Source organism: Micropterus salmoides, unplaced genomic scaffold (assembly GCF_014851395.1).
Source record: "Micropterus salmoides isolate LMB-PRFRI ecotype aquatic unplaced genomic scaffold, ASM1485139v1 Ms_hic_scaffold_20, whole genome shotgun sequence".
Classification (NCBI taxonomy): domain Eukaryota; kingdom Metazoa; phylum Chordata; class Actinopteri; order Centrarchiformes; family Centrarchidae; genus Micropterus; species Micropterus salmoides.
Window position 1 is genome coordinate 31420411 of NW_024041151.1, and position 27964 is coordinate 31448374.

Genomic DNA, 27964 nt, shown 5'->3' on the forward strand with positions numbered 1-27964 from the left:
ATACATTTATTTTGTTATCTAGCATTGTTTATTCTGCAGATTTCTTGATTGCTGCTTTTTGTTTTTTACTTATTACTAATACATATTTCTTATGAGTAATCCTGTAGTACTGTTGGAATGATGTATGACAAAATGTAAAACAAGTACAAGAAAACATTTATTAAGAATTATTCAACTATTAAGATGACAGTGATTGCATGCACAGTTAAAAACACCAACACAAGATGCACTACAAACACTTCGAATATCAAAAGGTAAGAATACAATCAACACTTCTCAGTTTATGGTGCAAAGCTCATTCAAAGTCAGCAAACAAAAACTCACATTACAGCCGAGTATGCAAAATTTCATGTCAAATTGTTTTGATGCACACATTTCTGTTTGGAGTCCATATTTTTGGTAGTCCTCGAATGACAATTTTTTATACTACCATAAGGAGTCGCCAAATCCAGTTTCAAATCTTACACATAAAGGGATGAAGCTGATGATACACGGGGCAACTTTTAGAGCAATGGTGCAGGGCAACATTGCCGTCAATGGTAATGAGTAAAGATTACCACCGTAATCCCCTTCCCCCACCACTCTGCCACCCGCCCCGCACCGCCACTATCCCGTGACCAGCAACATTGCTCAAAAATTTGCGCCGTGTATCATCAGCTAAAAGCAACTGCTGACAAACATCAACGGTCCACTGACTTCTGTGTGAATACAATCAAGGTATTAACATTTCTTTTGATGCTAGAGGGATGCCACTGAGAAGAGGTTTACATATTGTGTAATTCCAACTTTTTGTCCAGTCTAGGTCAAGGAAGTAATTAATTACATGAACTCCTGGCATGCAGAACTTTTAGTGTATGTCCTTTAATTTATTTTAAGCTAACTGAGAAACTGATCTAAACAAGCCCATGACCTAAACCCATCACTGACATCCTGTGGCTTTTCTAACTTTAAAGGTCTAAAATATAGCTATAATAATATTTCAAATACAAACTTAAATAAAATCCATTAAAAAATGACACTGTTTTCTTAAAGAGACTGCTTATCCTTGAGTTTAGCTATTCATTGAATGGTTTACAAAAGGTTCAGAACTAGAAATACAAATTTTGATCAATAAACTTTTTTTTTTAAACATTTTTCCAGGTGAAAATATATCTACCAAAAGCAGTTGTGCATTTTTAAGAGAAATAAAAAGAAAATAAAAATTCACACATTTTATTGAAATATACTACAAAAGATAGAAAAATAGTTGTAGTATTACAGTGGGCAGGCTGGCTGGGCTCAGAGGAGGTGGTGGCTGGTTGGTGCAATGGGATTACATGATGAAGCAGCCTCTCTTGGCAGCGCGAGGGTCTCCCTGTCATGAAATATTTACAGTACCATTTTAAATAATGCTACAAGCGCTCCGAGGTTTTAAAAACACATCACCTGACCTAACAGTAAACACAACGTTAAAATATAGATCAGCATTAAGGTTTGAGGTTGAATGAGAGACTAACTGGTTTGAAAGTCAGACTAAAACACAGATAACCTTCTGTCTGTGCATCAGAACTGGGTTTTGTGTGAAGTGTTTTTCCAAAATGTGTGTGCGCGGCTGGTAGTCTCACCTGCTGGTGGAAGAACTCTTCTTCAGAGGTCTCCACTCCATTATCATCCTCTTCCTTTCCCTGCTCTTCTACTGCCATGTTGTATGTTGTGGTCCTTTTTGCCACCTCCTGACACACACACACACACACACACACACACACACACACGCATCAACTCCCCCATCAAGAATATAACCAAGGGGATTTAAAGAACGTTAAATTGGAGGCAACTGGACTTGGTTGAAGTTACTAGGAAAAGCCTCTTGGATGAGAAACATCTTCTTCAACCAAGTCCAGTAGCCCCTGATTTAACCTTCATTGGATAACTATGATCTGGGTGACTGAGAACATGAAACAGAGATATCAATCCAAAGTTAATTTGCTTTTCCTTGACACAACTGGCACTGACAAACACCGCTCTTAGATTTTTTGCCAGAAAAACAAAAATGAGAATTGGCAACAAAAAACAGATGTGGGTAAGGTTGGGTGACTATTACACTCTAGCCAAAAGGTGTAAGATGTATGCCTGAACAGTCAGGACACCGGGTCGGAGGCAGAGTACAGGAATGGAGGTGGTGGAAGGACTTGTGTATTGTCTCACCTCTCCCTGTGGGTTGATCAGCACCACATGGACGCCCTCCCCCGAACCCCAGGAGGACTGGTTCTTCCAAACCAGGTCTGTGGGAGGTTTGGAACTCACACCAGCATCAGACGCCCAAACCTGCACACAGCAAACACAGTTACAAGAGGGTTCCGAAAGTCTCAAAGTCATCCTCATTTTCGCCACAGTATTCCCGCTGCACATTCACCGCACACTGCATTCTTAAAATCCAAAGAGACCCCACTGAGACTTTTGGTCAAGAATCAGTTGATGTCAATCAGTCCTCTCCTATATCCACTGGTTGAAAGTCCAGCTGAAATTAAACTGCATGGCTTCTTTCCAGCCACCTTTGAGGGGTAAAAACATTCCCCAGAAGAGAGAAGTTCATATTTATGTTTTTGGTTTGATGACTGCACCCCGATCCTTTCGTTATCCAGTCAGAATGCTATTAAATTACTGTCTATGTAGTAGGACAATATGAACTAAACTCAAAATTGCAATTTTTTTTCGAATACAAATAATGAATGATTAATTTGGCTTTCAGGCTACTGTAATATGTAGCTGAACTAACAAAAGGTGGGATATCTTTTTCAATTCACAAATGCCAAAAAGTGATTTTCCAAATGTTGGGACCACCACAGCACCGCCATTCTTGGTCAAAATTATTGTTGATATAAGGGCAGTGCAATGTGTCTCGGAAAGTGACGCTAAAAGGAAGCGAGTAAGTTGTCAGTCTGGAAGGAAAAGTACAGTGTAGGTCACAGTGTGTCTGTTGAAAGTCAGTCTGTTTCCCCAACTGCTGCTAACAAACCTTGAGCTTCAGACTCAAGCCTGGAAGCTGAGCATGACTGGACAGGGCTGAGTCACGTGACCAATGCATTAGTATGCTTTTAAGGATACAGTACATGAACACACTAGTGGGGAAAATAGTAATAGGATTACAAAAACAAAACATTACATCAGTTAGAGGTTCTGAATTTCAGTTTCGATTACTAGCAGCCTACCAGGGACAAACCTTTCCTCTGTCTGTAATGATTCCAAAATGCCAAAGTCAAATTTAAAACCTGTACCTCTCACTTTATGGTAAGGGGTCGACAAGAGTTTTTCAGGGCCAATACTGATTATTAGTAATTAAGGAGAGCAATAACAGGTATTTGGAACACATTTATATATTTGCTAAAGATGATGCCAAGATTCCAACTGCACAATACTTACTGAACAAATATGCTTCAGTTATTACTATTATTAACTATTACTATTAAAAAAAACTGCTTTTGAAAATGACCATAATGCCAATTAACAAACTCAATATTCCTATTATGGCTAACTGTACATCAGTATTAAGTATCAGCAGGAAGTTTGACAGTGCCATGCAGTTGATTTTAAATGAAAGTTATAAACATTGGTTAGAGTGTGATTGTAAGAGGGGTTTTAAACTTCTTACAGTCATGCTGCAAGGGGAAAATTGTTTTTGTAGACTGATCTTTGTGCATAAGAGAATCCATTTATTGCTGTGATCTTAAGGCAGTAACGTTACAAGATGCACATTTCTCTCTTGCTGCATGTTTAACAATCTGTGTTGGTTCATTCTTTGATTATTCCGCTTCAAACCAAAACCAAATTGGACCCCCCCCCACCCAAAAAAAAAAACAAGTCATTTTTTGGATTTTCTGTTTTAAAACCAAAACAGAAAAATATTGATTTTGATATTTAATGTGTTAATGTATCACTGAATTAATTTGATACTGAAGAAATCTTAACCACAGGATTCTCGGGCAACTTCTGAGGCATTACTTTTCCTGTTCCAGTTGCTAGTGAGTTACAAACTGAACATTGAGCTTCCTGTTTTTCTTAATTAAAAACCAATTTATGTTGATTTGGCTTCACCATGGATGCACTGCTGGGTCAGGAGGGAGACCTTGACGCTTTTACCTCCTCCAGGCAGGTGGTCAGAGTGGATGATGGCAGGGCAACAGAGGGGGTTGAGTTTGTCCAGAGGTAAAGTGTCAGCAGTAAGTTAGCAGTGGAATGACATTCCATGCCAGCTGATGACATGGCCAAGGGGGGAGCATGTAGAAAACAAACAGGGTTGGGCCCTGCACAGACCCTTGAGGGACACCACAGGTGACATTACATGTCAGGGATTTATCATGCTGAGTTCTCCCGGTGAGGTAGGATGAGAACCACTGTCCACAGAGTCGAAAGCTGCAGTCAAGTCCAGGAGGATGAGAAGAGATGAGGAGCGAGTATCTGCAGTCATCAGCAGGTCATTTGTGACCCTGACCAGAGCTGTTTCTGTGCTGTGGCCAGGGTCAAGCGGGAAGCTTCCGGTCAGCGATCTGATGTGAATGTGGAAGTCCCTGAAACCTGCATTCTATGGAACGGCCAGCAGGGGGCAACTCTTCTGGTTGCAAAAAGAAATCTGGCTCCATTAGAAATAATGCCAAAATGACCCTACTTCTCAGCTGAATAATTACCTCAGTAATAATGAGTTTATGGTCTCAGTCACTAGTTTCAAGTCTTGCAAGACCTTGCATAGGACTTCTGATGTTCTCGGTAGCCTTGCCTATGAACAGTGAGTCCTGAGGCCTTGAGGCGCCGCTCAAGGACATGCCCAGCTGTATTCATTTTCCAGAGTTCGCATGTGTACCAGGGGGCTGAGGGTAAGAAGCTGACGGTTCTAGTTTTGACAGGGGCATGGAGATCAAGGAGACTGCTCAGAGATAGGTTGTAGAAGTGAACGGACTCAGTGACTGAGGAGAAATCAGCAGGGGAGAGATTATGGAGGTCTATGGTCAAAGTGTCCAGGTTGATCTATTTGAGTTTCCTATAGCAGATTTGACGCTTGTCTTTGGTGTGCAAGGAAAGGAGTGGCAGCTCCATTGAGATGGCCTTGTGGTCAGACTCATCCAGATCATTCGCCGAAGGTTGCAAATGGGGGCGGAGATTGAAATGACCAGGTCCAGTGTGTGCCCCCTGGAGTGTGTGGAGACATCACTATGTTGTTTGAGGTTGAGGCAGTCCAGTAGTTGCAGAAACTCAGCTGCAAAGTGGCAGGAGGGGTTGTCTAGATGAATATTAATATCTCCAACTATAATAATGTTGGCAGAGGTGGTGCAGGTTGTGTATTTCTAAGATGAAAGCTGAGTTGGGTTTGGGGGGGCGGTAGATGAGGAGCATTGTCATGGGAAAGGGGGGTTTACATTTAAGTGCTAGGCATTCAAATAAGGACAGTGTAGGGGAGAAATCTCCAAGTTCTGTCGGTGTATGAAAGCTAGGCCGCCACCATGACCAGTGCTGCGGGCTTTCTCCAGGTAGCTGTAACTGGGGCGATTGACTTCATTTAGTGCTGAGTAAACCCCTGGTGTGTGCCATGCTTCTGTTAGGCACATTAAGTCTAATCCCTTGTCCATGATGTGGTTTTGTATGAAGGATGCTTTATTTGTGAGGCATTGTGTATTGAAAAGTTCTATTTTGAGTGTTGTTGACACTGGAATCCACTCCATGTTTTCTGGTCTGCTTGGTGTGCAGAGATCTCGCAATGCTTCACGTGTTACTTGCACCAAGAACGACATTGCTCTGATTATGAGGCAGATGTGTGACAGTGATCCAGATGGTTGGAATGTTTGCAGCAGAGTGGCCAGGCTTATGGTAAACAAACTTTCAGAAACATTCACTGCTGTCAGCAGGTGCATGTCTGAAAGGGGCCAAAGGCACAAGTCTTTTCCTGCACCTTGGCATGTTGAATAAGCTACAACATTCACAGCTAATCCCTGCTGTCTCAGAATTATACACATACACTGTCCAACCACTCACAGGCTTGAGAGAAAAACAGCATTTCAGATGTTACGACTTTTCTTCCTTACAAACATAAGAATTTCAAAATGACTGATGCCATTTTTGACTGGATATTGTTAATATTACAGAATGTGGTCTAGACCTCCTCTACATGAAATGTGCAATGAGACCACTTCTGTTCTGAATTGTTGCTATATAAATAAAAGTGAACTGACATCACTGGACTCTTCCTAAACAAGCTACACTTTTAAACTTCTGAGGTTCCGCTGAAATGATTAGAATCTAACTAAAGACAAACTCTTACCGTGACTTTCTGGCCAGCCTTCAGGACATATTTGGGTGTGAACTTGTAGGTGGCTGTAGCACTTCCGATTGTCTTAATCATCTCATATCCCACCATTGCCTGGTCCTGAGACAGACAGTCGTTGACACAATAAATAAATAAATAAAAAGCGTATCTCTAAGTCACTGAAAGCTTGTAACATCTTAACAGCCAGGAGGTCACCTCATCTCCGCTGTTGTGGAGGCAGATGAACTTGCCGTCGGTGTCGATCTCGTCGATGCAAATGGATCCTGTGGCCGAGGCAGAGTGAGTGATGGAAACTGAGCTGCTGGCTTCCTGTTCCTCCACATCAACACGTTTCCTCTTCCCCTGAGTGGTCCGCACGCTGTGGCTGCTGGACGAGGCTCGAGACACCGTGACACGAGATGAAGGACTGGGAGACAGTTTCAGTCTGGGGGAGGGAAACACCACAGATAGACATCAGGTCAGTAATGTAATTCAGCAGGTGTGTCTGTAACATAAACAATGCCACAACTTTGAGTCCTCACCTTTCTTCTTCCCCCTCTAGAAGTTTGCGGTACGCATTGATCTCCATGTCCAAAGCCAGTTTAACATCCAGCAGCTGTTCGTACTCGTTCAGCTGTTGCTGCATCCTGGCCTGGATCTCAGCCACCTCACGGTCTTTGTCTGCCAGCAGCTTGCGGCTCATGTCTTTCTCCTGAGTCAACGCCACTTCAAGCTCTGCTATACGATCACGCCAACCACGAGTCTGAATAGAGACAAAGAGGTATGTATCACAGAGGCTTACGTTCTTCTTTCATTTCTCCTTTATGTAAAAAAGAAAAAATAAGATACAGGTATGGATTGTGAAACAAACTGACCTGACTGGTTGGAAACTACTAAAACTTTTACTCAATTTTGCTGACCACTGAATTTCTTGCTCTTCGATGGATCCCATCACTAGATATCTCTTAGAACTAAATAAACCTCATCATTTCAAAAGATCCTGTTGAAAAAAGTGTAGATTCTATTTATTATGATTCCCATCACCTGCTGAACGCAGGTGGCAAAAAACTAATCTCCAGGTTCATTATGATTCTATAAAGAGAGACTTTGCATTTATAACTTATAAGAATAAGACAAATGGAAGGCGGTCCTTCTTCTCTGACATACGTACCTACGCCGTAGGCTACGCACGTAGCCATGCATTTATACTTCCGTCAATCTGCAATTACATCCCCAAACACTAGTCGGCAGTAGCGCTACAGCGTCCACTGTGTTGACTTTTGCCTGCTGAGCAGGCTAACTTCCGGTTTAGCCCTCCGCTAAAGTGAATGGGGGTAAAATTGTATATGTGCGGCTGGTATAGCCTTTTCAAATGTTACTGACCGAATGGATCACATTCTGATAGCGAAATGAGTCATTGTGATCCACTGTGTTACTGCCGCCGTTTTGGCCGATAGTAAAAGATACTACAAAGCACGGGGCACATCCGGTCGGGTTACATTTTTGAGGAGGTGCACGTCAGGCGAGGGCGTAGCCTCTGCGTAGCCCCATAGCCTATGCCGTCACCTCCGGTGTCGATTCGACGCAGAACTTAAAAAAAAAAAAGAGCAATCTAGACAGGTCACTAATGAGCAGTAACAGGCCCATATCAAATCTGCTGTTTAAGTAAAATCATTGAAAAAGCTGTTTTTCAACAGCTTAGTGCTTTCTTGGCACTAAATAACAATTACACATCTGAGCTAAGAAAAATGACATGTGAAGTTCCCCAAGGCTCCATTCTGGGGCCTCTTCTGTTTAACATCTACATGCTTCCACTGGCTCAGATTATGAAAAACAACAAAATATGTTACCATAATTATGCAGATGACACACAGATTTACATAACCATTTCACCAGGGGACTATGATCCAATACAAGCGCTGAGTAACTGTATTGAACAAATTAACAGTTGGATGCGACAGAATTTTCTTCAATTAAACAAAGATAAAACTGAAGTTACTGTCTTTGGAGCCGAGGAAGAACGATTAAAAAAGTCAGTGCTCAGCTTCAATTGGTAATATTAAAAACCACAAATCAAGCCAGAAATCTTGGTGTAGTCATGGACTCAGACCTGAATTTAAGCAGCCATATTAAGACAATTACAAAGTCAGCCTACTATCACCTGAAGAATATATCAAGAATTAAAGGACTTATGTCTCAGCAAGACCTGGAAAAACGTATCCATGCATTCATCTTCAGTTGACTCGACTACTGTAACAGTGTCTTTACAGGGCTCCCTAAGAAATCCATCAGACAGCTGCAGCTGATTCAGAACGCTGCTGCTCGAGTCCTCACTAAGACCAAAAAAGTGGATCACATCACTCCAGTTCTGAGGTCTTTACACTGGCTTCCTGTATGTCAAAGAATTGATTGATTGAAAATCCTGCAGTTAGTTTATAAAGCACTAAATGGTTTAGGGCCAAAATACATGTCTGATCTTCTGCTTCGTTACGAACCATCCAGACCTCTCAGGTCGTCTGGTACAGGTCTGCTTTCTGTCCCCAGAGTCAAAACTAAACGAGGAGAAGCAGCGTTTAGTTTTTATCCTCCATATATCTGGAATAAACTCCCAGAAAACTGCAGGTCTGCTGAAACTCTGTTCTTTTAAATCAGACTTTTTTTTACCACTGCCTTTAACTAATAGATTGATAACTTACACAGCACTGTAACTTTTACTGTCCCGTTTAGTTTTTCTTTAGATTTTCAGGGAACGCTATTTAAAAAGTATTGTGTATTCCATCATCTCACACGGCTGATCCTCAGTTAACAGTGCCAAGTAGAAGTACAAGGATTAGAGTCCCTGTTTTCTCCGCTGTTAACTTGTTAACAGGGCTCCCTGTCAACTGCTTTTACCAGAGTTTGTAGAGTGGACAATCTGGATTTACAGTGACAACTGTATCTAAGGAATAAGGGTAAGAGTCCCTTAGTGTAACAACAAAAAATGGGGGAGAGAGTGGGAAATGAAGGAGTAATATACGCAAAGGTGAGAGACCTGCCTGTTTTTATTTTCTATTTAACTTTTTTATATTTCCCTGTAGCTTATGTTTTATGTATAGCACTCTATACTATACTACTATAGAATTACCTTGTTTTTGAAATGTGCTATACAAATAAACTTGCCTTGCCCAAAAACTTTGATAAAAATTCCATATATCCTATCCATACAGATGAGAAAAACCTGATAACTGAACTGAAAAACTTCACATCAGAAAACGCCACAAGGTGGCACCATGTCGTTCTAAAGAGATCAACCAGTTCATCAAATAAACAGAAAAACATAAATAGAAGGAATTCCAATTGATCAACAAAAAAAAAAAAAGGGCAGAACATCTAGAGGTAATTTAACTGGAGCAAATCGAGGGAATTTCATGAGACTCCTATACAAATATGAAGAAGCTCTATCATCTCGTAGATAGGAGGTCCTTCTACAATGAGATATTGATAAAATAACATTCACATACAAATATGTTTTGATTATTATGCAGTAATTACCTACATCACAGTGTGACTTTTAAGGATGAGCCAGGAACAAATTAGTATATTATAACATAACCAAAGGCACCTTAGGAGAAGTCAGAAAGTCAGATTCCAGAAAGGTTTACTCAAAGTAAAATATGTTAGTTAAATTTAATAATGAATACTCTGACAAAGACATAGGAAAAAGTCTCAACTTGTGTATCCTGGAATGAATGCCACTGTAACTGATTTGCTGGAACTTGATAATATATCTTCCCCTAACACTTGCATGGGCTACAACAGCTCACAAAATTGAAGCTCACAGTTAAAACAGACAGACAGACTGATCCTCGACTTTTGGCGTTATTCTACAGCAATATATTTAATGCTCTCATGAGTCTCAGTCATACATGGGTTTCGTTGTACTGGCCCACCACAATATCAACATGGAGTGCCGCATATTGGTTTTCTATTTTTCCTCTAAAATGGGTAAATCTTATTGTATTGTAGAGCTGCATTGGTTCACTCTGCCCCTCTTAGCCCTGCTCTCTCTTTCTCTGACTTGGGGTCTTGTGTGTGTCGCTGCTATTTCGATTTGGAAACTGTATCTTTATCCAACTAAATTCTTAGCTCACTAGCTTATCAATTACATTTTCAATTCCATTAAGCATTATAGGCATGAACGTTATGACAATATTATAGTTAATGTAACTAGCCACAGTACAAATGTATTTAGTTATCCTAAAGTTACACTAGATGTAGCTGTGATATTTCTTGTCTCACTTGGCCCCGACTCTCCCTGCAACAAATGTTTGTGAACACAGAACTGTTTTCAATGCAAACTCTGATGACATGCCGTTGGAATAAAGTCTTTTTACTATGCAAGTTATAGAATTTACGGTCTAATACCTATCCATACAACTTACAAGCTCGTCCTCCTCAGTTCTTTCTACTCCTGTGACCTCTGTCCTCTTCCTCTTAAAATGCTGCAGGATGCTTGTCTCTGTGTGAATATTTTGACTACTTTCAAATTGTTTATGGACAGGTAGCAGAGACACATACACACCTCATGGCACAAGTTTTAAAGGTCAAGGATGGCCACAGACGGAGGCAAAAAAGTGGCCCAGGAGTTCCACTCTCCAGACAAAGCATTTGTCGAGACCTTTATTCCTGTATTCTTGAGAATTTTATGCGAGTACATAAATAAATGAGCCATTAAAATACATTTTCAGACTAGAAACACCTCTCTAACCTCCTAAAGTAAAGTAATCACTTCAGCTGAGCCCTTGAGTAGATAAATAAATGAGCCATATCATCATCAGTCTTACCATAAGCTGGTGCTTTGGGCTGTGCTGGCTGTGACTCTGTTCTGCTTTTGACCTCATCTCTGCTGTCTGTCTCATGTTCACCATGACAGTGCTAGTACAGGTGCCGCTGGCCAGTGGCAGGTAGAGTACTCAAAATCTTTACTCAAGAAAAGTACAATTACTCCCACAAAAAGTAAAAGAAAAAAAATGACATACCTATTTCATCTGCTGTTCATCTGGTTAGAAACAGCCGCAATATGGTAATTTCTAGGGAATGCAATTTGCTTTGCTGGTTGATTGTCTTTAGCTATTTCTGTTTAATAATTATTTTCCTTTTTAAATCTCCATGAATGTGTTTTGTTAAGATCACTTTAAAATATCACGCTTGCTGCCCAGCCAACTATTGAAGCCTGTAAATTTTTATTATGGACATGTAGCCAACCAAACCACTTGCTTTGCAGTAGCACAGGCAACCAAAACAATCTGATTACTCAAGCATCTAATAAAGCATCCAAATAATCTTTACAATGCAAAGAATGATTGTAACACGGGAGCAGCTTGTTGTTGAAGCAGGTAAAACTACATTCATAGGAAGCTGTGCGTCATGCGTAAAGCCCAACAGGACTGTTTTATCCACCATATTTTCTCTCTGTGCATCTCAAAAATGATTGTTTCCTGAAAAAATAACAGCTGGTAGCTGATTAGTTTTGCCAGCGACATTCTGTTTATCGACTCACATCACTATTGAACAGTAACCAATGTAAAAAAAAGAAAAACAGTCAAATATCCATCAAAAGAAAGCGATGCTCTTTTCAACAACAGGATACTGTTAATATATCAGAATTAATCTAGTGATCATCAGACTTCGATGTTACAGTGTGAAGTTTACGTTTTCTCTGCAGAGACTAAATACGCTTTTAATGCACCGTTAATGGAAAGTGAAAGTAGGTGCCGGCCGGCTTGTTAAAGAGCGACGCAGGCTGGATTTCAGTTGTATCAGTAGAACAATAAAGCCTTAAACTGAAAAAGGTTTTTTTTTGCCTGATTTTCTAAATGTTTGCATCTGTCCAGCTCATTCATCTGTAATAAGCGCCGTCTCTCTGTACCACAAAGGAGACCTGGTGCTCTTCTGCGTAACTGTGCGCACACAGCCTGGCTGACAGCTCATTCAGTTAACGAAGCCTATTGCAGATTACAGACTGGTGAAGTTATGATGGTATGAATGGAAAATGTAGCGAAATTAAAAGTAGATTACTGGCTCAAAGAAAATTCTAGAATAAAGAGTAAAAGTAGGCTACAGTTTAAAAAAACAAACAAACAAACATGTCCTCCTCATGTATAATGGCTCCTCTGCGTATGGTGCTGGCTAGTGTGTTGTTTTCCTGAGCCTCTGTGATGCGAGTTAGTGTTAAATCACTGAGTCCGAGGACAAGTTGTGGGCTCCTTCCTAATATCAGCTCTTGGCTTTTCAGAGCTATATAGTGGGGTGACTGGGGGTCGCTCATTTTTACATCCTTGCCAGAATTTGAGTGCTCTTTTTTGCATTTTAATAATTAGAGGGTAGTGGCTCAATTCTGCCTTGGACCTGTTAGACATTTTTCTCTAGACCCGGAAGATACTCTTGCAGAACTTCAGTTGGGTGATTGTCCCAATTTGTAAAGTCACATTTTGTGAGGGGACACCACACATCAGAGCATTCGTTATGTATTGTAACCCCAGATTCTATGAGGATAGGCATAGCCCTCAAAGATCTGTCACTATCGGTTTCATCCCCGCGCGCATGCGCAGTCCTTAAGATTTCTTTCACGCCCATGTGCTGTGCACGGGCCTCTCTCAGGTCCCCATATCAGTTATACAACACCTGGTTGGCCTGCAGTTTAGGATGGCTAATACTCATAGAATGGGGTTACAACATGTAACCAACGCTCAATTTTGTATAAGGCTTCGCCCTCCTGACCTGCTATTAGGATAAGGGTGAAGCCAGATGTAGTCAATGCCCACTGAACCACCAGCAGTCATAAACATTAACACACCAGCTTACAGCACTCTAATCACACAATGCATGATAAAAGACCACCAAAAATCCAGCAGCCATACCAATGTACACCTTGCTACTGAGAAGCTAAGCAAGTTCGGGCACATTATTCACATTCCATACACCTGCTGCTGTGAAGGAATTGGAACAACAGTTACGCATTGTAACCAGTCCCAAAAACGAGCAGAGCAGGTGTGAGAGCGGAACGCACACACACCATGGGCACAGGGGTGTTAATGTGGAGGAAAAACACACGGCTCACAAGAGCACCCAGAGTACAAGCACACACAGATGTACACGGTGTGCTTATGTTGAAGGGACAGTAAGGAAGGTTGTTACATATTGTGGCAGTCCCACTGGAGCGCAACTAAGACCGAGGAGAGCCCCAGCAGCCCATGGCATGAGGAGCCTTTATCGACTCATCTACAGTGAAGGCTGTGTAATGTGTCCCGAGCCGCCTGAGTCGCGCCTGGTCTCTAGAACATTCAGTATCGTATGTGTCAGGGAAAACTCAGACACATCAAGTAGATGGAAACGGATACAAGGGCAGGTTGAAGCCTATGATGCCGCTGTGCAAATATCCTCCACAGCCTCAGGGGAGAGAAAGGCATACTGACTGTTAGGAACTGAAAAGAAAAGAGCCATTGTGTCATGCCACGCCATGATCCATGCCAGGGTGACTGCCACCACTGTGGAGAGCGACAAAACGACCATCTCCTTTCCAAATTCGCTGACAAGCTCAGCGGGAAGGGCGTCGGGTTGGACAGTGACAGAAGACATGAACGAGGCCAGCAGTGAGATGTTGTTGGTGGCAGCTGCTGCCTGGGCGGAACACTGTTTGACACGCTCTGTGACTTAAGCTGTAACCTGGTCACGGGCGTAGCCGGCTTCCTCCTGCTGAAGAATGTGGCTTTAGGCAGCAGGATCGCTGTCAGGCTGGGCTCCATAGGTTGGACAGAGGGAAAATTACACTCACTGAGGCCCCTGACCATGGTGAAGTGGACATCTCTCGCAACCGGTGCCTACAGCTTCCCAGGCTCGGCCCAAGCTTCGGAGGGAAAAGGCAGAAGCGGCAGGAAAAAGGGCCATGTGGGGAGGCGAGGTCTGCCGTGAAGCTAACTGGTTTATTCCAGCTAGCATAGTCAGCCTCTTCCTACTGCAGGGCCGCGAAGGCATCAACCTGCCATCGCTTCCAGGGCTCGACAATAACAGTGGCCTGATGGCCTGGGGCCAGTAAAACGTAATGTCAGGACAGTTGAACTAGCAACTCACAGAGTTGTAGTTACGTGAAATGTTATTTCTCTAATCTCAATCATGCAGCAACCCTCTGGGTCGAAAATGGAACCATGCAGATGGAACTAAAAGCTGCATTCCCTCTAACGGCCAGCAGGGGGCGAGTTCCATTAGAAATAATGGTAAAATGTTGCTACTTCTCAGCTGATTTATTAGCTCAGTAAACACTTAAATGAGTTTATAGTCTCAATCGCTAGTTTCAAGTCTTCTTCAACACAGCATGATGTTCATTTAGTATATTATGGTCCTATTTATGGGAAAATAGATAATGCAGTGTATGCTTTTGGACGAACTACCTTGTGATTGACAGGTCGCTACCATGGCAACCTGTTCATCAGGATAGAGGCGACTCGTGTCCGCTGCTCTGTGTACATTTTTCATAAATGGCTGTCAGCAGGAGAGCACGTCTTCTTTGAGTCTGTTAATTTACTTTTAAAAGAAAACATACTGTTTTGTTAACGTTTTTATTTTTTATAATTTTAACTTTGATTAAACACTTTTGGATGGACAGTAAAAATTGTCTTTGGGCCAGTAAGTTTAAACCCACTGGGGCAAATTGGAAAAAAGTTTTACGTTGAGCGAGTAGCCATAGGAAAAGCTCTTTAGAAGGAAATTTGCTCTTTAGACGCTACTCTGCTCTCCAAAGTGACAACAATGCAGCGCTTAAGAAAAAAGGGGAGCACATCTCTGGTCACGCATATATTATATACCTGATATGCAGACCTGAGAGAGGCCCTGTTTCTCTGTAACCTGGAGTGTTTTTGAGGATTTATTATCAGTGCCCATGTTTCACAGAATGTTTCCAGTAAATTCATGTTGTGCCACAAGCCCTCTTTTGTAGGTGCTAGTAAAACTATATCTTCTGCGGCTGTGGCGATAACCGCAAAATTGAAATATCGCGCTATTGGTGAAGCCTACCGCGGAGGATGGCAAGCACCGCAACAACCGCATTGTTCATACTGTACACTTCAGAGCGTGTTAAATTTATAAATTAGAGCTTCAAAAGTTCCACGACCGTCAAATTCCCACACCAAGTTGTTGTCAGCTTTTACAGAGGAGCAATAGAAAGCATCCTGACTAGAAACATCACAAACTGGCTTGGGAGTCGTTTTGCTTAGGAAGGTTCCTAATTGAGTGAAGTGAACCGGAAGTATTTCCGTGGCAGCCATGACAAGTCTGTTGGAATTCTATAAAGGCTAAGGAAAGGAGCCTCAATGCTTCCTTTAACACAGGGTACACCGGACCATCCTTTACAAAAGGAAAGGAGAAAATGCCGTCCCACAATTCCTTGTGGCAGCAACATTTAAAGCGACGCACATTTACAATCTCAAATGATAAAATCCATTGACCACATTTAGCAACATCCTTGCAATACAGACGCACATTATGATACTGTTCTAATGTTCGATGATATGGAAAAAATCCAATTTGGCCTTTACTTTAGACATTGTGTTCTTTTAGGTAGTCATTTATTCTTGTTTTCAGTATGCTGCAGAACACCTTCCTAAGGTTACTGCTAACACAGATGCCCCTGTAGTTGTTTATCACCACTTTCATGAGAAGTCCTTTGTTCCAGGAGTCAGGGAAATGGCCTATATTCAGTATGAGGCTTTAGAATGGCCAGTTTGAGGTCCGTATGTACTGGCACCTCATTTAGGATACCATCTACACCTTTCTTTCCCTCAAGTTCTTTCTGAGTTACTGGAAAGTCCAATGAGTTTTGATTATCCTTTAGAGCACTCAAGGTTCTCCAATCTGTTGGATATTTGTTGTTGGTCAGAATTTAAATAGGCTGGTCAAACAGGTTTGCAAAGTGCTCTTTCCATATAGCTCCGTTTTGGATAGCTAAATCATCGCAAGACTAATTCCAATTTTCACAGAATTTGTTTGAGACAATTGATTCTTCCGACAATTGCTCAGTTATTAGGTTAGAGTTATTGGGTTTCAAAACAAGTGGCAACCTTCCGGTTTCCGGGTTGAACCCAAAAATAACAAAAACTGCAATTCATCAAGTGGCCACTTGAGGCTGGCTGCAAAAGGGAGTCAAGCTCCATCGACCCCCATGTTAAAATGCCCAACTTTACAGCAGAATAACACATTTAAAGCCTGGTTCAAAAAATGGTTTTAGTGTATATCGCTAATTTTGCCCTTCGTGACAATGGGAGTTGAATTTTTTTATAACTCACCTGTTTAAATTATATTAAGCCTTAAAGTTCTGCATTATTAGGGGTGTGGCTGCTTTGACAGGCGACAGGCGGCTCTGGTAGCTGTCACTCCTAGCTGAGTGATTGTCGTTTGTTAGCCTCACTCAGCTAATACACAGAGCTCTGAGGCTCAGCCTGTTGGAGCCGTCTGGACATTTCTACATGCAGATACCAGATGAATAATGGCAGGCTTTGCGGATTATTGGCGAGAGAACCTCCAGGAAGTCTGTGCTCCAGTTGGTGAGTGAAATTCTTGTATTTTATTTATGTGTTATGTTAACAACAATATTTAACAGGTATCGCTGTCGGCGTATAGCTTGTTAGCTTAGCTCATTAGTAAGTGTGTTCTAACCGCAGCTTTTAATGAGTCAAAGACAACTCAGGAAGAAGAGAGAAGCCAAAATGTATTAGATTAGCCTTAGTGTTAGACATTAGGGTGATAATGCTTTGAAGAAAAGGCGTCTGTGGGAAGTTGTAAAGGCTCAGCTCTCAGTTAGCTGATGTTATGTTAATGGTAAACTTTACAAACGGGCAATGTGAGATTTAGCTACAACCTCTAACGGAGTCACTGTTCAGTTAGATACTAGTCAGATACTATTGTAAGTGGCTGCACCTGAACTAGAGGGACACAAAGGGTTTAAAAGGCAGAGAGCCGAGGGGGGAGCGGCTGCAGAGTTCAGTCAAACCTGCTCGCCGAGGAGAGCCATGCACCTCTGAGTGTAACGTTACGGTTTAAAAATGATATACTATTCTTTGTGGGGTTCATCAGTGGGGATGATTGATTCGAAGTACATACTGAAGGACGTTTTGAGTCATCAATAAGTTATTACACTCTGTAGATATAGCTCTCCTTGAGATTCAGCAAACAATCTGAGGGGATAACTGCGTTTGATCAGCTACGTTTCTGATAAGGAGCTTAAGAGGTGGATGCATAATTCGACAGAACAGATATTGTAGGCTACCTGCAGAGATTTACATCCACCTTTTTTGTCAGCATATAATGAGCGTTATGCCTGCAGACAGGTAGCTGGGCTGAAATTAGGTGTGTGACAGCCGCCTCCGAGTTTGTTTGGTGGATTAGAGTTTGCCTAAAAAAGGTAGTAGGTTTTTCTGAAGCCTGTAATCTCTCAGTCTTGTTCTGGTGCTCACAATGAACTTTAACATGGTGTTCAATTTTTATTATTTTTTTGTGTGTTTTAATTTTTTTGTGTTTTAATGTTGACAGCACTATTATGTCACATATGGGAGAAAAAATTTCTATACAAGATGTCTGTCTGATAGTGCTGTAGCTAAATTTAAGGATGCGATTCCATCAGCTCTCAAAGTCACAAAGTAACAGCTAATTTCTGTCCCTCCCAAATCGATCATCTTGTTGATAGTGCTGCAGGCTCGCTGCGAATGACACTGGACTCTGTAGCCCCTCTAAAAAAGAAAATACTAAAACAAAGCCGGTTAGCTCCGTGGTATAATACTGAAACTCTCAAATTAAAGCAAATATCGCAGAAACTTGAGGAATTGGCGTTCCAAAAAACTGGAAAATTATCGTTTAATTTGGAAAGATAGTCTTAAAACTTATAGGAAGGCCCTCCTTAATGCCAGAGCAGCGTACTACTCGTTATTAATAGAGGAAAATAGGAACAACCCCAGGTTTCTTTTCAGCACTGTAGCCAGGCTGACAGAGAGTCACAGCTCTATTGAGCCAAGCATTCCCGTAGCTCTCAGTAGTTACGACTTCATGAGCTTCTTTAATGATAAAATTCTAGCTATTAGAAACAAAATTCACCAAGACCTGCCCTTAACTGGCACCAACTTATCTCTAAACTCATGAACCTTAGAAACAGCTGTAAAACCAGATATATGTTTAGACTGTTTTGCTTCCCTCAATCTTTACCAACTAACTTCAATAATTTCTTCATCTAAACCATCAGACAAAGAACTTGTCTCTGTACTGGTTTTATTAGATCTTAGTGCTGCATTTGATACCATTGACCATCAGATCCTATTGCAGAGACTGGAACATTTCATTAGCATTAAAAGGAACCGCTCTAAACTGGTATAAGTCCTATTTATCAGATCGAGTTCAGTTTGCACATGTTAACGATGAGTCCTTCATGCAAGCCAAAGTTAGTCATGGAGTTCCTCAAGGATCTGTCCTCAGACCAAGCATGTTCACTTTATATATGCTTCCCTTAGGCAATATTATCAGGAAATATTCCATAAGCTTTCATTGTTATGCAGATGATACAGTTATATATATCGATCAAGCCAGATGAAACTAATCAGATCATCTAAAAGCACCTCCGTGACGCATTATCTAAAGATATAGTTTCCCTTGATGGCATCGCCCTGGCCTCCAGCACCACTGTGAGGAATCTTGGAGTTATCTTTGATCAGGACATGTCGTTTAAGTCTCACATTAAGCAAATTTCAAGGACCGGCTTTTTTCACCTACATAATATTGCGAAAATCAGGAATATACCATCTAAAAATGATGCAGAAAAACTAGTCCATGCATTTGTTACTTCTAGGCTGGATTAATGCAATTCCTTGTTATCAGGCTGCTCGAAAAAGTCCGTTAAGACTCTTCAGCTGATCCAGAATGCTGCAGCACGTGTTCTGACAGGAACCAGGAAAAGAGATCATAGTTCTCCTGTCTTAGCTTCTCTGCATTGGTTTCCAATGAAATCCAGAATAGAATTTAAAATCATTCTTCTTACCTACAAAGCTCTTAATGATCAGGCACTATCTTATCTTAAAGAGCTCATAGTACCTTACTACCCCACCAGAGCACTGCGCTCCCAGAATGCAGGGTTACTTGTGGTTCCTAGAGTCTCTAAAAGTAGACTAGAAGCCAGAGCGTTCAGCTATCAAGCTCCTCTCCTGTGGAACCAGGTTCCAGTTTGGGTTCAGGAGGCAGACACCATCTCCACATTTAAGAGTAGGCTTAAGACTTTCCTCTTTGATAAATCTTATAGTTAGGGCTGGCTCAGGTGAGTCCTGAACCATCCCTTAGTTATGCTGCTATAGGCCTAGACTGCTGGGGGATTTCCCATGATGCACTGAGCTCCTCTCTCCTCTACTTTCTCTCCCTCTGTATGCAACCTCATCCCATTATTGCATGTTACTAACTCAAATTCTCCCCTTTCCGGTAGTCTTGTGCTTTCTCGTCCCTCTCCTCTCTCCTCCTATCACTTCCTGCAGGTGTTTCTGGCTCTGGAGTCTGGATCTGTGGTTGCGAGTCACCTGCTGCCCCCGTGTTCCTGCTTGACACCCTTTGCTACAACTATTGTTACTAGTCCTATTATTGTTATAATCATTAACATTATGATTATTATCATTAACACTATTATAAATATAGATACCGTTTCATTTAGTCTATAGCAACATTACCTTTGCTGTCTGTACCTCTGTGTGTATATTGTGTAGGCAAAAAAATTATCTGTAAGAATCCTTTCCATAATGTTGTCAGACACTACTAACAAACTGGGCATGTCAAACTTTTGCATAGTCCAGCCAGATGCAAGGTTTTGGAGTTGTCTTGTTTTTCTGCATATTATGTTTGGAAGAGTTAGGAAGTGCTCAGACTGATGGCATCTGACAAGAGACTGCATTTGCCAGTCAAATCTAATGTTAACAATGTCACAAAATGTCATACTTATAATTAATAATTATTCCAACTTCTTCCAGTTTACTTCCAGAATATTCGATTCAGTATTGACAAAAGTGGTTGGCTTTGGATTTCACAGGGTTTTAATAAATATAACTGCTTAGGAAACAAAAAAAACCACTAAAACTTAATGAGTAAAATAAAATGTCAACCTCTTTCTGCAGTCCTGCCAGCTGAGCACTGAGGTTCTCGATCCTCAGGGAGGACTCTCTGAGCTCCTCTCGGGCCATGTTGGCTGATGCTCCATTCATCTCAGATAACCGACGCAGATCCTCCAGCTGGAGACACAGAAGGTACGAGAGTTAGCAACATCAACACAGGTTCCTTCTCATCATACCCTAAAAGAGGAAGTGTGCAGTGTCAGACACTTCCTGACATGCAGGAAGTTAGTACTATGCTGTTTGGTATGTTGGCTCCCTTACACATATTACTTAGTTTCACTAGATTAAGATTTTTTAACTGAAACCACAGAAAGCAGTACCAGTCAGTACCATAAGCAGCTGGACTACCTGTGTTTTCCGACAGTTTGATTGCTGCCAAATAATCATTTTCATTTTATCAGATCTTGTCTTAAGGATTTTGATGAATAAAAAAAGAATACCTTGACCTTAGTCAAAACAGCAAAATACCTTCTTATTAATGTACAGCATCAAACCATAAGTTCACACATGTAGTCATTTAGTGATGACGAAACTTAAACCTGCAGTGCAGAACCCCCTCTGACAGTGCGAGTAATTTCAAAACACTGTTGACACGTGCTTATGACGTATAAGCTCTGCCATACTGCTGCTCTCGCTCCAGTTGCTCTCCACTCAGCTCCAAAATCAATTATTGCTGGTTGGCATAAAACACATCACTATTAGTTCACCACACTGCCACAGACAGATTTAAAAAAAGGTACATGGTAGATTTATTTATCATGGATGTATGGATGGATAGAAAATATACAACACAATAAATACGCATGAGGAAGGTTACTACATAATTTACAATTAACAAAGGTCCAAATATATATTCAAACTACGATTGGGAACAACAGAAACTCAGCCACGAAGTGGTAGGCCACATAAAATCACAGCGCGGGGTCAGTGCACGCTGAGGCACACAGTGCGCAGAAGACGCCAACTTGATGCATAGTCAATAGCTACAGACCTCTAAATGTCATGTGGCCTTCGTATTAGCCCAGTGCATAGAGAGCCACTGGACTCAAGAGCAGTGGAGACGTGCTATCAGGAGTAATGAATCACGCTTCTCTGTCTGGCAATCCGATGGACGAGTCTGGTTTTGGCGGTTGCCAGGAGAACGCTACTTGCCTGAGTGCCAAGTGTAAAGATTGGTGGAGGGGGATTATGGTGTGGGGTTGTTTTTCCAGGGACTGGGCTTGGCCACTTGATTCCAGTGAAAGGAACTATTAATGCTTCAGCATACCAAGACATTTTGGACAATTTCATGCTCCCAGCTTTGTAACTTTTGGAATGTCCTTGACCTTCGTGCGCATGTAACAGCAGGTGACCACAAATGTTTCGTAATCGTGTATTTCTCTCAAACTACATCTGTGCAAATGTGTGTCTCCTCTCTCTGCCCAGAGCGGAGTAATTGCATATTTTAAGGGCAGTGGGCAGGAATGACTTCCTGTAGCTGTCCTTATTACTGCGGAGATGAAGGAGTCTCCTGTCCGGCCAGTCGTTTAATGCAGATGATTTAAAGTGTTATCCATAATTTTGAGCAGTTTGTGCAACATCTCTCTCTCCACAACTGGAGAGGCTGCAGGGCAGTCCCCAGCAGAGCTAGCCCTCTTGATCAGCTTGTTCTAGCTGCTTTCACACAGAGATCCCGCAATAAACCCAGAACGAATGTCCACCAATCAGCTGCATAATGCGGCATAATCCCACAACAGTGTGTGCTTTCACATATCAATCCGGCTTTCTGGGACAGCAGCCTGTTCCTGCATGCTGGCTGTGGCTTTTCACACAGACATCATTCTGGCTCTGTTACTACCAACATTCCCTGCTCAGAGGCGGCCACACTTAAAATGAGGCGATTATTCCCACATCATGAGACAAAGCAATCTCTACGCTCTACACCACTGACTCACCACACAACGGCAGAGTCATCTGAGCGTTTCTGCAGCTGACAGGACTCAGACTTGTACTGCAAAGGTGAGAGTACAGTCCCCTGTGATGCTCCTTGTGGAGGTATCTAACTGCATCTTTTGGCGCTTCTCCTGCAGTAGTATAGATTGGATTGTGTAAAAGGCACTGGAGAAGTCAAAGATGATGATCTTCACAGTATTTCCAACCGAGTCCAGGCGAGAGTGGGCTCACTAGAGCAGGTAGATGATGGCATCCTCAACACCCATCTTATGGCAGTAGGCAAACTGAAGTGGGTCTAGGGAGGTGATCCCCTGAGATCTGAGATGAGCCAAGATCATTTCCTTTCCAGACTGACATGGCGGTTATCAGGGACAGGATTAACATTATATTAGTTATCTTGAAAAGGGAAAAGTGACGACACCGTCTGACTGCATCTGCACAGAATGTGATGCAGTGCTGACTAACTAGACAAATTACGTGACAACATGCTTTCTGCATTATATGTTCTGCAAAGACATGTTTTAGACGCAACATCAGTACCTTACTAATGTATGTGTGGCTGAATGCGAACAAATCCCTGCAGCAATGTTCCAAAATCTGGTGGAAAGTCTTGTCTACATACTTTGATCATATATTGTCGTTCTGCGCTCTTAGCAATCATACTTTTTTGATTGGTTGGCTGGTGTCTGATCAAATCTTTTATTGAAACGCCTCATACATAATACAGTGTAACTCATGAGCCACGACAAATATATTATATATATTATATTTACTTGCTTTCTACATAAATTCACTGAAAGAGACAGTCATTCCACATTCCTCCTGTCACAGCAGGTACAAACAGAAGACTTATTTCAGTTGGCTCTTTCAAATGGAATGGATTATTATGTGAATGGAAAATATGTACTGAGACAGTAAATATGGGCGGCTGTGGCTCAGGAGTTAGAGCAGGTTGCCCGATAATCGGAAGGGCAAACCGCAAGATACTGAACCCCGAATTGCCCCTGGTGGCTGTTCCGCCAGTGTATGAATGTGTATGTTAGTTCTGTTTGAGCACACATTTATACACCTTGCTCGGTGTATGAATGTGTGTGAATGGTGAATGCAGATGGAGTGTAAAAGCGCTTTGAGTTGTCGAAAAGACTAGAAAGGCGCTATACAAATACGGAGCATTTACAGTGTGTGCGGTAATACTTTGGCCAGGTAGGTGCTCTCCATGTTGTCCTTGTAGATCTTGATCTGCTCCTCATTCTGAGTCCTCATGTCAGCAAGGGCCTGAGTCAGTTTATATTCATATTCCTCCTTTCGACCAGAGTCCACCTCCACCAGTCGCGTCTCATACCGCTGCCGGGCCTCCTTTACTTCCTGCAGCACAGCACACAGTATTCTACATTATAAATGTGAATCTGACTACTTTGTGAATGCACTGTATAATGATGATACTGATGCCATAACCCCAGAGCCAGTCTTGTCTACTGTGGCTTAATAAAATGTCAAATTTTCACCTCCTTGTGCATGCTCTTACGGAAGTCCATTTCCTCAGTCAGACTCTGGCAGCGGTTTTCCAAGTCGACACGCATGAGCATCTCATCTGCAAGGTGCTTCTTGGCCTGAGCGAGACCTGTATCCAGCTGACAACATAGAAAAAAAAAAAAAATCAGGTGGAGCTTTGAAAATAAGTTTGGTGAATTGAAAAGGGTTTTCAACTTTAGCAAATCCTGAACAACTCTCAAGACTAAAAATGGCCATACCATAGAAGAACCTGAGATGCAATCACAAACAACATTGTTCAAAGGAACATCCCCCTTACGCGACTTCCTCTGTTTGGGACACCCAGTGACTGTGTTTAAATTCAAATTAGCTTTATTGACATGAATGTATAGCAACAATATTGCCAAAGCTACATATACACGTACATGTTTATCACTGTGGATATACAACCCTACTCAGTGGTAGAGTATCCAGGCTTTAATCATATGGTCAAAGTGCTTGTGCCCCGCTACTATTTATTCAGATGTGCATTTTAGTCAGCCAGTTGTGTCTGCCCAGCAGCCTATAAATGAGTACAAGCTGCAGTTGTCAGGAATTAACAGGTCAGAGTCACTGGAGGGAGCATTAACGTGGAAACCTTGGTGTTTAAAAAGGTGTTGTTCATTAAATTATTAATTAAATAATTTATTAAATTCCACCATATTCCACGTTTCAGTTTTCCATTTTTATGATCAAATTCTGCCATTCTGTCCGTGTTTTCAGCATCACAGAAATCAAAGCGCACTACCAATGAGCCACTGTTGAATGTTCACAATTTTCAAAATTAATTAAAGAATAGATTAATAAAAATGTTTTCCTGCCAAACCAAGGTACATTTCAAACCTTGAATTGACCTTGAGCTTTGTGTACTATTACACCACTAAAAAGGAACAGGTACAAAGAAAGGAAAATCCTTCCAGTCTTATCATGGTCATGATACAATACTACTGTACCTCCTGCAGCTGTTCTTGCAGATCTGCCAATGTGGCCTCCAGGCCTCTCTTCTCAGATAGTGCTGTAGCCAGCATGGCCTCTTTAGTGTTCAGCTGAGCCTCCAAGTCCTTCAGCCTGGCCTGGGCTCCTGCTGCCTCAGAGTCCTTCTTGTTGTAGCTGTAAAGAGAGGACAAGGCATGGTGAGTGATGGCAGTGACTGCTTGTAAAACCATCCCCTTTAAGCCCACATACCATATAAGCCCTCTTGCAGCAACGACAACAAAAACACCAGGTCATCATTTTTGCTGTGTTATGGTTCTTGCCATTGAAGCTGCTTGTTATATTTTTAACTGCAAGCCAATCAGATCTATTGATAGAAGCCTAAAAACCCGTCTAAAAATGGGTGATTTTGGAACACTCAGAAGATAACATATTTTGAATGGGCAAAGAGGTGGAGCTGAGGCAGGCCAAATGAAGTCTGAGTGGTGAACTACCTAGCGGCGGGCCACCTGAGGGGGAAATCTTAACATGGGGGTCTATGGAGATAGACCTCTGAAGGTGTATAGAGCTTTTGCCAACTGCATAAATTAACATTCATACACAATTTGGGGTCCACATACAGACTGGAGGAGCCAGGTTCCATTTAGTGGGAAACCTGCTCTAGCTTCTGAGCCACAGCTGCCCAGATGGCACACAGACGTTAGCAGCAGATCCTTTAAGTCCTCTAAGTTGCGAGTTGGGGCCTCCGCGGATCGGACTTGTTTGGACTGGCCTGGATTGAGATTTGGGGAATTTGGAGGCCACTGCCGCCAGGGAATACCATTTCCATTCTATCAGAACCAGCATCAAGATTTTCAGCAGTTTGACCTACAGTAGCTCATGTGTTGGATCAGGGCCTTCCCTCCCCACAAGCCCTTGACCTTGTCGCCTGTTCACAGCTTTTCCTTCCTTTACCACTTTTGTTAGGTACTGACCACAGCAGTTCTGACCCAGTTGTCTAGCCATTACAATTTGGCCCTTATCAAAGTTGCTCAAATTCTCACGCTTGCCCATTTTTCCTGCTTCTAACACATCAATTTTGAGGACACAATCTTCACTTGTTGCCTGATATATCCCACCCACTGACCGATGCCATGGTAAAGAGATAATCACTGTTCAGGTGTCATCTCTCTCTCTCTCTCATTATATATATATATATATATATATATATATATATATATATATATATATATATATATATATATATATATATATATATATATATATATATATATATATATATATATATATATATATATATATATATATATATATATATATATATACATACATACACGTGATTTTTCTGCCAGATATTGCAGTTATTATTAGATTGTTTTTATTGAATTGGTTACAGTTCAAAATTCACTGCCAGTCTATTTTTGATGGAAGCCATGTCAAGCAGCACAGAGCAGATGAACCAGGCAGGAAGTCAGACACAGAGCGGCATAGAGAATCTGATTGATTTTCAAAATAAAACACCCGTTGCAGACTCCCGATCGTACATCAACAAAAAAGTTAAACCACACAAAAAAAACAAACAAACAAACAATTTAAGTTCGTAGCCTACTTAAACATGGTAGAAGCAGTGCTTGGTCCCGCAACGGAAGTTAACAATGAAAGAGACGTTTAGTGATAGTGGATTACTTTGCATGGCACATTTCTACACAGTAATACAGAGGCAGTGTGGCCGTCCCGCATTTAACAGGTCCGGGTTCGACCTTCGACTTTCGGGGGGGGGGGGGAGATGGTTGTGTGATTAAACTTTTCTATTGTCAGAACGGGACAAACACTTGATGCCAAACTGTGGATCACTTCACAAATCTGAGGTAGAACATTCAAAACAATTATAATAAAATCTTTTTTCCAAAAAATGATTAGTATGACATATTTTCAGTCCCTTTTCCGCAAAAAAAAGGTATAAAAATTAGGTGCCAATTAGTTCTTGATTCAAATGAATTAAATCAAACATTTATTGATGATATATTGAACATTTGTTTTACTATTGAGGAAAGTTGTAATGCGATAATTATCATTGTTTTTTTGCCCAGCCCTAGGTTAGGTTAATAGACAAACTATGTATAAGTATCTCATTTGTTCAGCAACACAACAGCACCACATCTGACTGTTCACACTGAACAGCAGCTGGGAGTGGTACATGTGTATCTGGAACGCAGTATCCTCTGTTTACAGAGAGTCATGAAGCCTCAACAGTTGAGGCTGCATTAAAGGCTGCACATTGTCTATTCATCCACTTCAGGTCAACAGCTGTCAGTAACAGTTGCTCCTGTCAGATATATGGAATACACACACAGACACATGTGTTTCATGTTTGTGGATGTGTGTGTTTTGTAACTACAAACCCCAGTTTTCAATTTGTATATATAAATTATGCCTTTACATGACTGATGCATGTCCTCAGTAATTCCATACCACTTGTGTGATTTTTAAAAAAAAAAACACACAATTTTTGAATTATTCTCTTTCAGCATCACAGACAGCTGTGGTCGGGTAATGGCCACTACCAATCATTTCAGAAGGTTGGTTTTTATAGGATCAGTTTTTAATAGGCCGAGTTTGAGCGGCGCTCTCAACGGACGGGCTGACGTCACCTCCCCTGACGGGCTCTGTGCGTAATGTTGCAAAAGTGGCTCGAAAATCAAAGTCAGGATAAAGCCTTTAGCGAATCGCCCTGAATTCGTGTCCATGTTGCACTGTATAGCATCATGAAAGTGTTAGAGGCTTACTTCTGTACAAGCTGCTCGTGCTCGGATTTGATCTTTCCCAGCTCAATCTGTAGCCAGGCCCGCTCCTTCGAGGAGTCATCCAAACATCTCCTGGCGTCGGCCAGCTCATTCTCATACAGGGCTTTAAGTCCGGTTACCTCTCGACTCCTAACTTCTTCCTTCTCATTAATTTGCAGGTGGAGTACGTCGTTTTCAGACTCCAGACTGCGGACTTTATCGATGTAAACGGCCAGACGGTCGTTGAGGTCCCTGAGCTGCTGTTTCTCCTGCAGTCTGGTGATCCTGCTGGGGCTCAGCGGTGTGCCGCTGCCGCACGTGCTTCTCTGGGTGGTCGGAGTTGCGGTCGCCAT

The 27964-nt window shown here is 41.8% G+C and overlaps 1 protein-coding gene across 1 annotated transcript; it reads right to left on the minus strand.

Moving 5' to 3' along the window:
* Positions 1-135: 135 nt before the first annotated feature.
* On the minus strand, positions 136-27964 carry lmnb1 (lamin B1). Its single transcript, XM_038733851.1, has 11 exons — positions 27615-27964; positions 24849-25005; positions 23871-23996; positions 23560-23730; positions 20425-20550; positions 6814-7034; positions 6488-6716; positions 6287-6391; positions 2185-2304; positions 1605-1712; positions 136-1354 (listed from the first exon to the last, which is right to left on the minus strand). Exons 1-11 carry the CDS (start codon positions 27962-27964, stop codon positions 1313-1315), a joined length of 1755 nt encoding a protein of 584 aa, XP_038589779.1. The 3' UTR covers positions 136-1312.

Bases quoted from the DNA above. Each gene is read 5' to 3' on its own strand.
- lmnb1 (XM_038733851.1), bottom strand. From the start codon at position 27,964: ATGGCGACCGCAACTCCGACCACCCAGAGAAGCACGTGCGGCAGCGGC. The intron at 20,551-23,559 runs GTATTACCGCAC...CTGTGTCTCCAG, and splicing joins AGAGCACCTACCTGGCCAAA to CTGGAGGATCTGCGTCGGTT. The intron at 7,035-20,424 runs GTTGACATTTTA...GTCTCTATTCAG, and splicing joins TGGCAGGACTGCAGAAAGAG to ACTCGTGGTTGGCGTGATCG.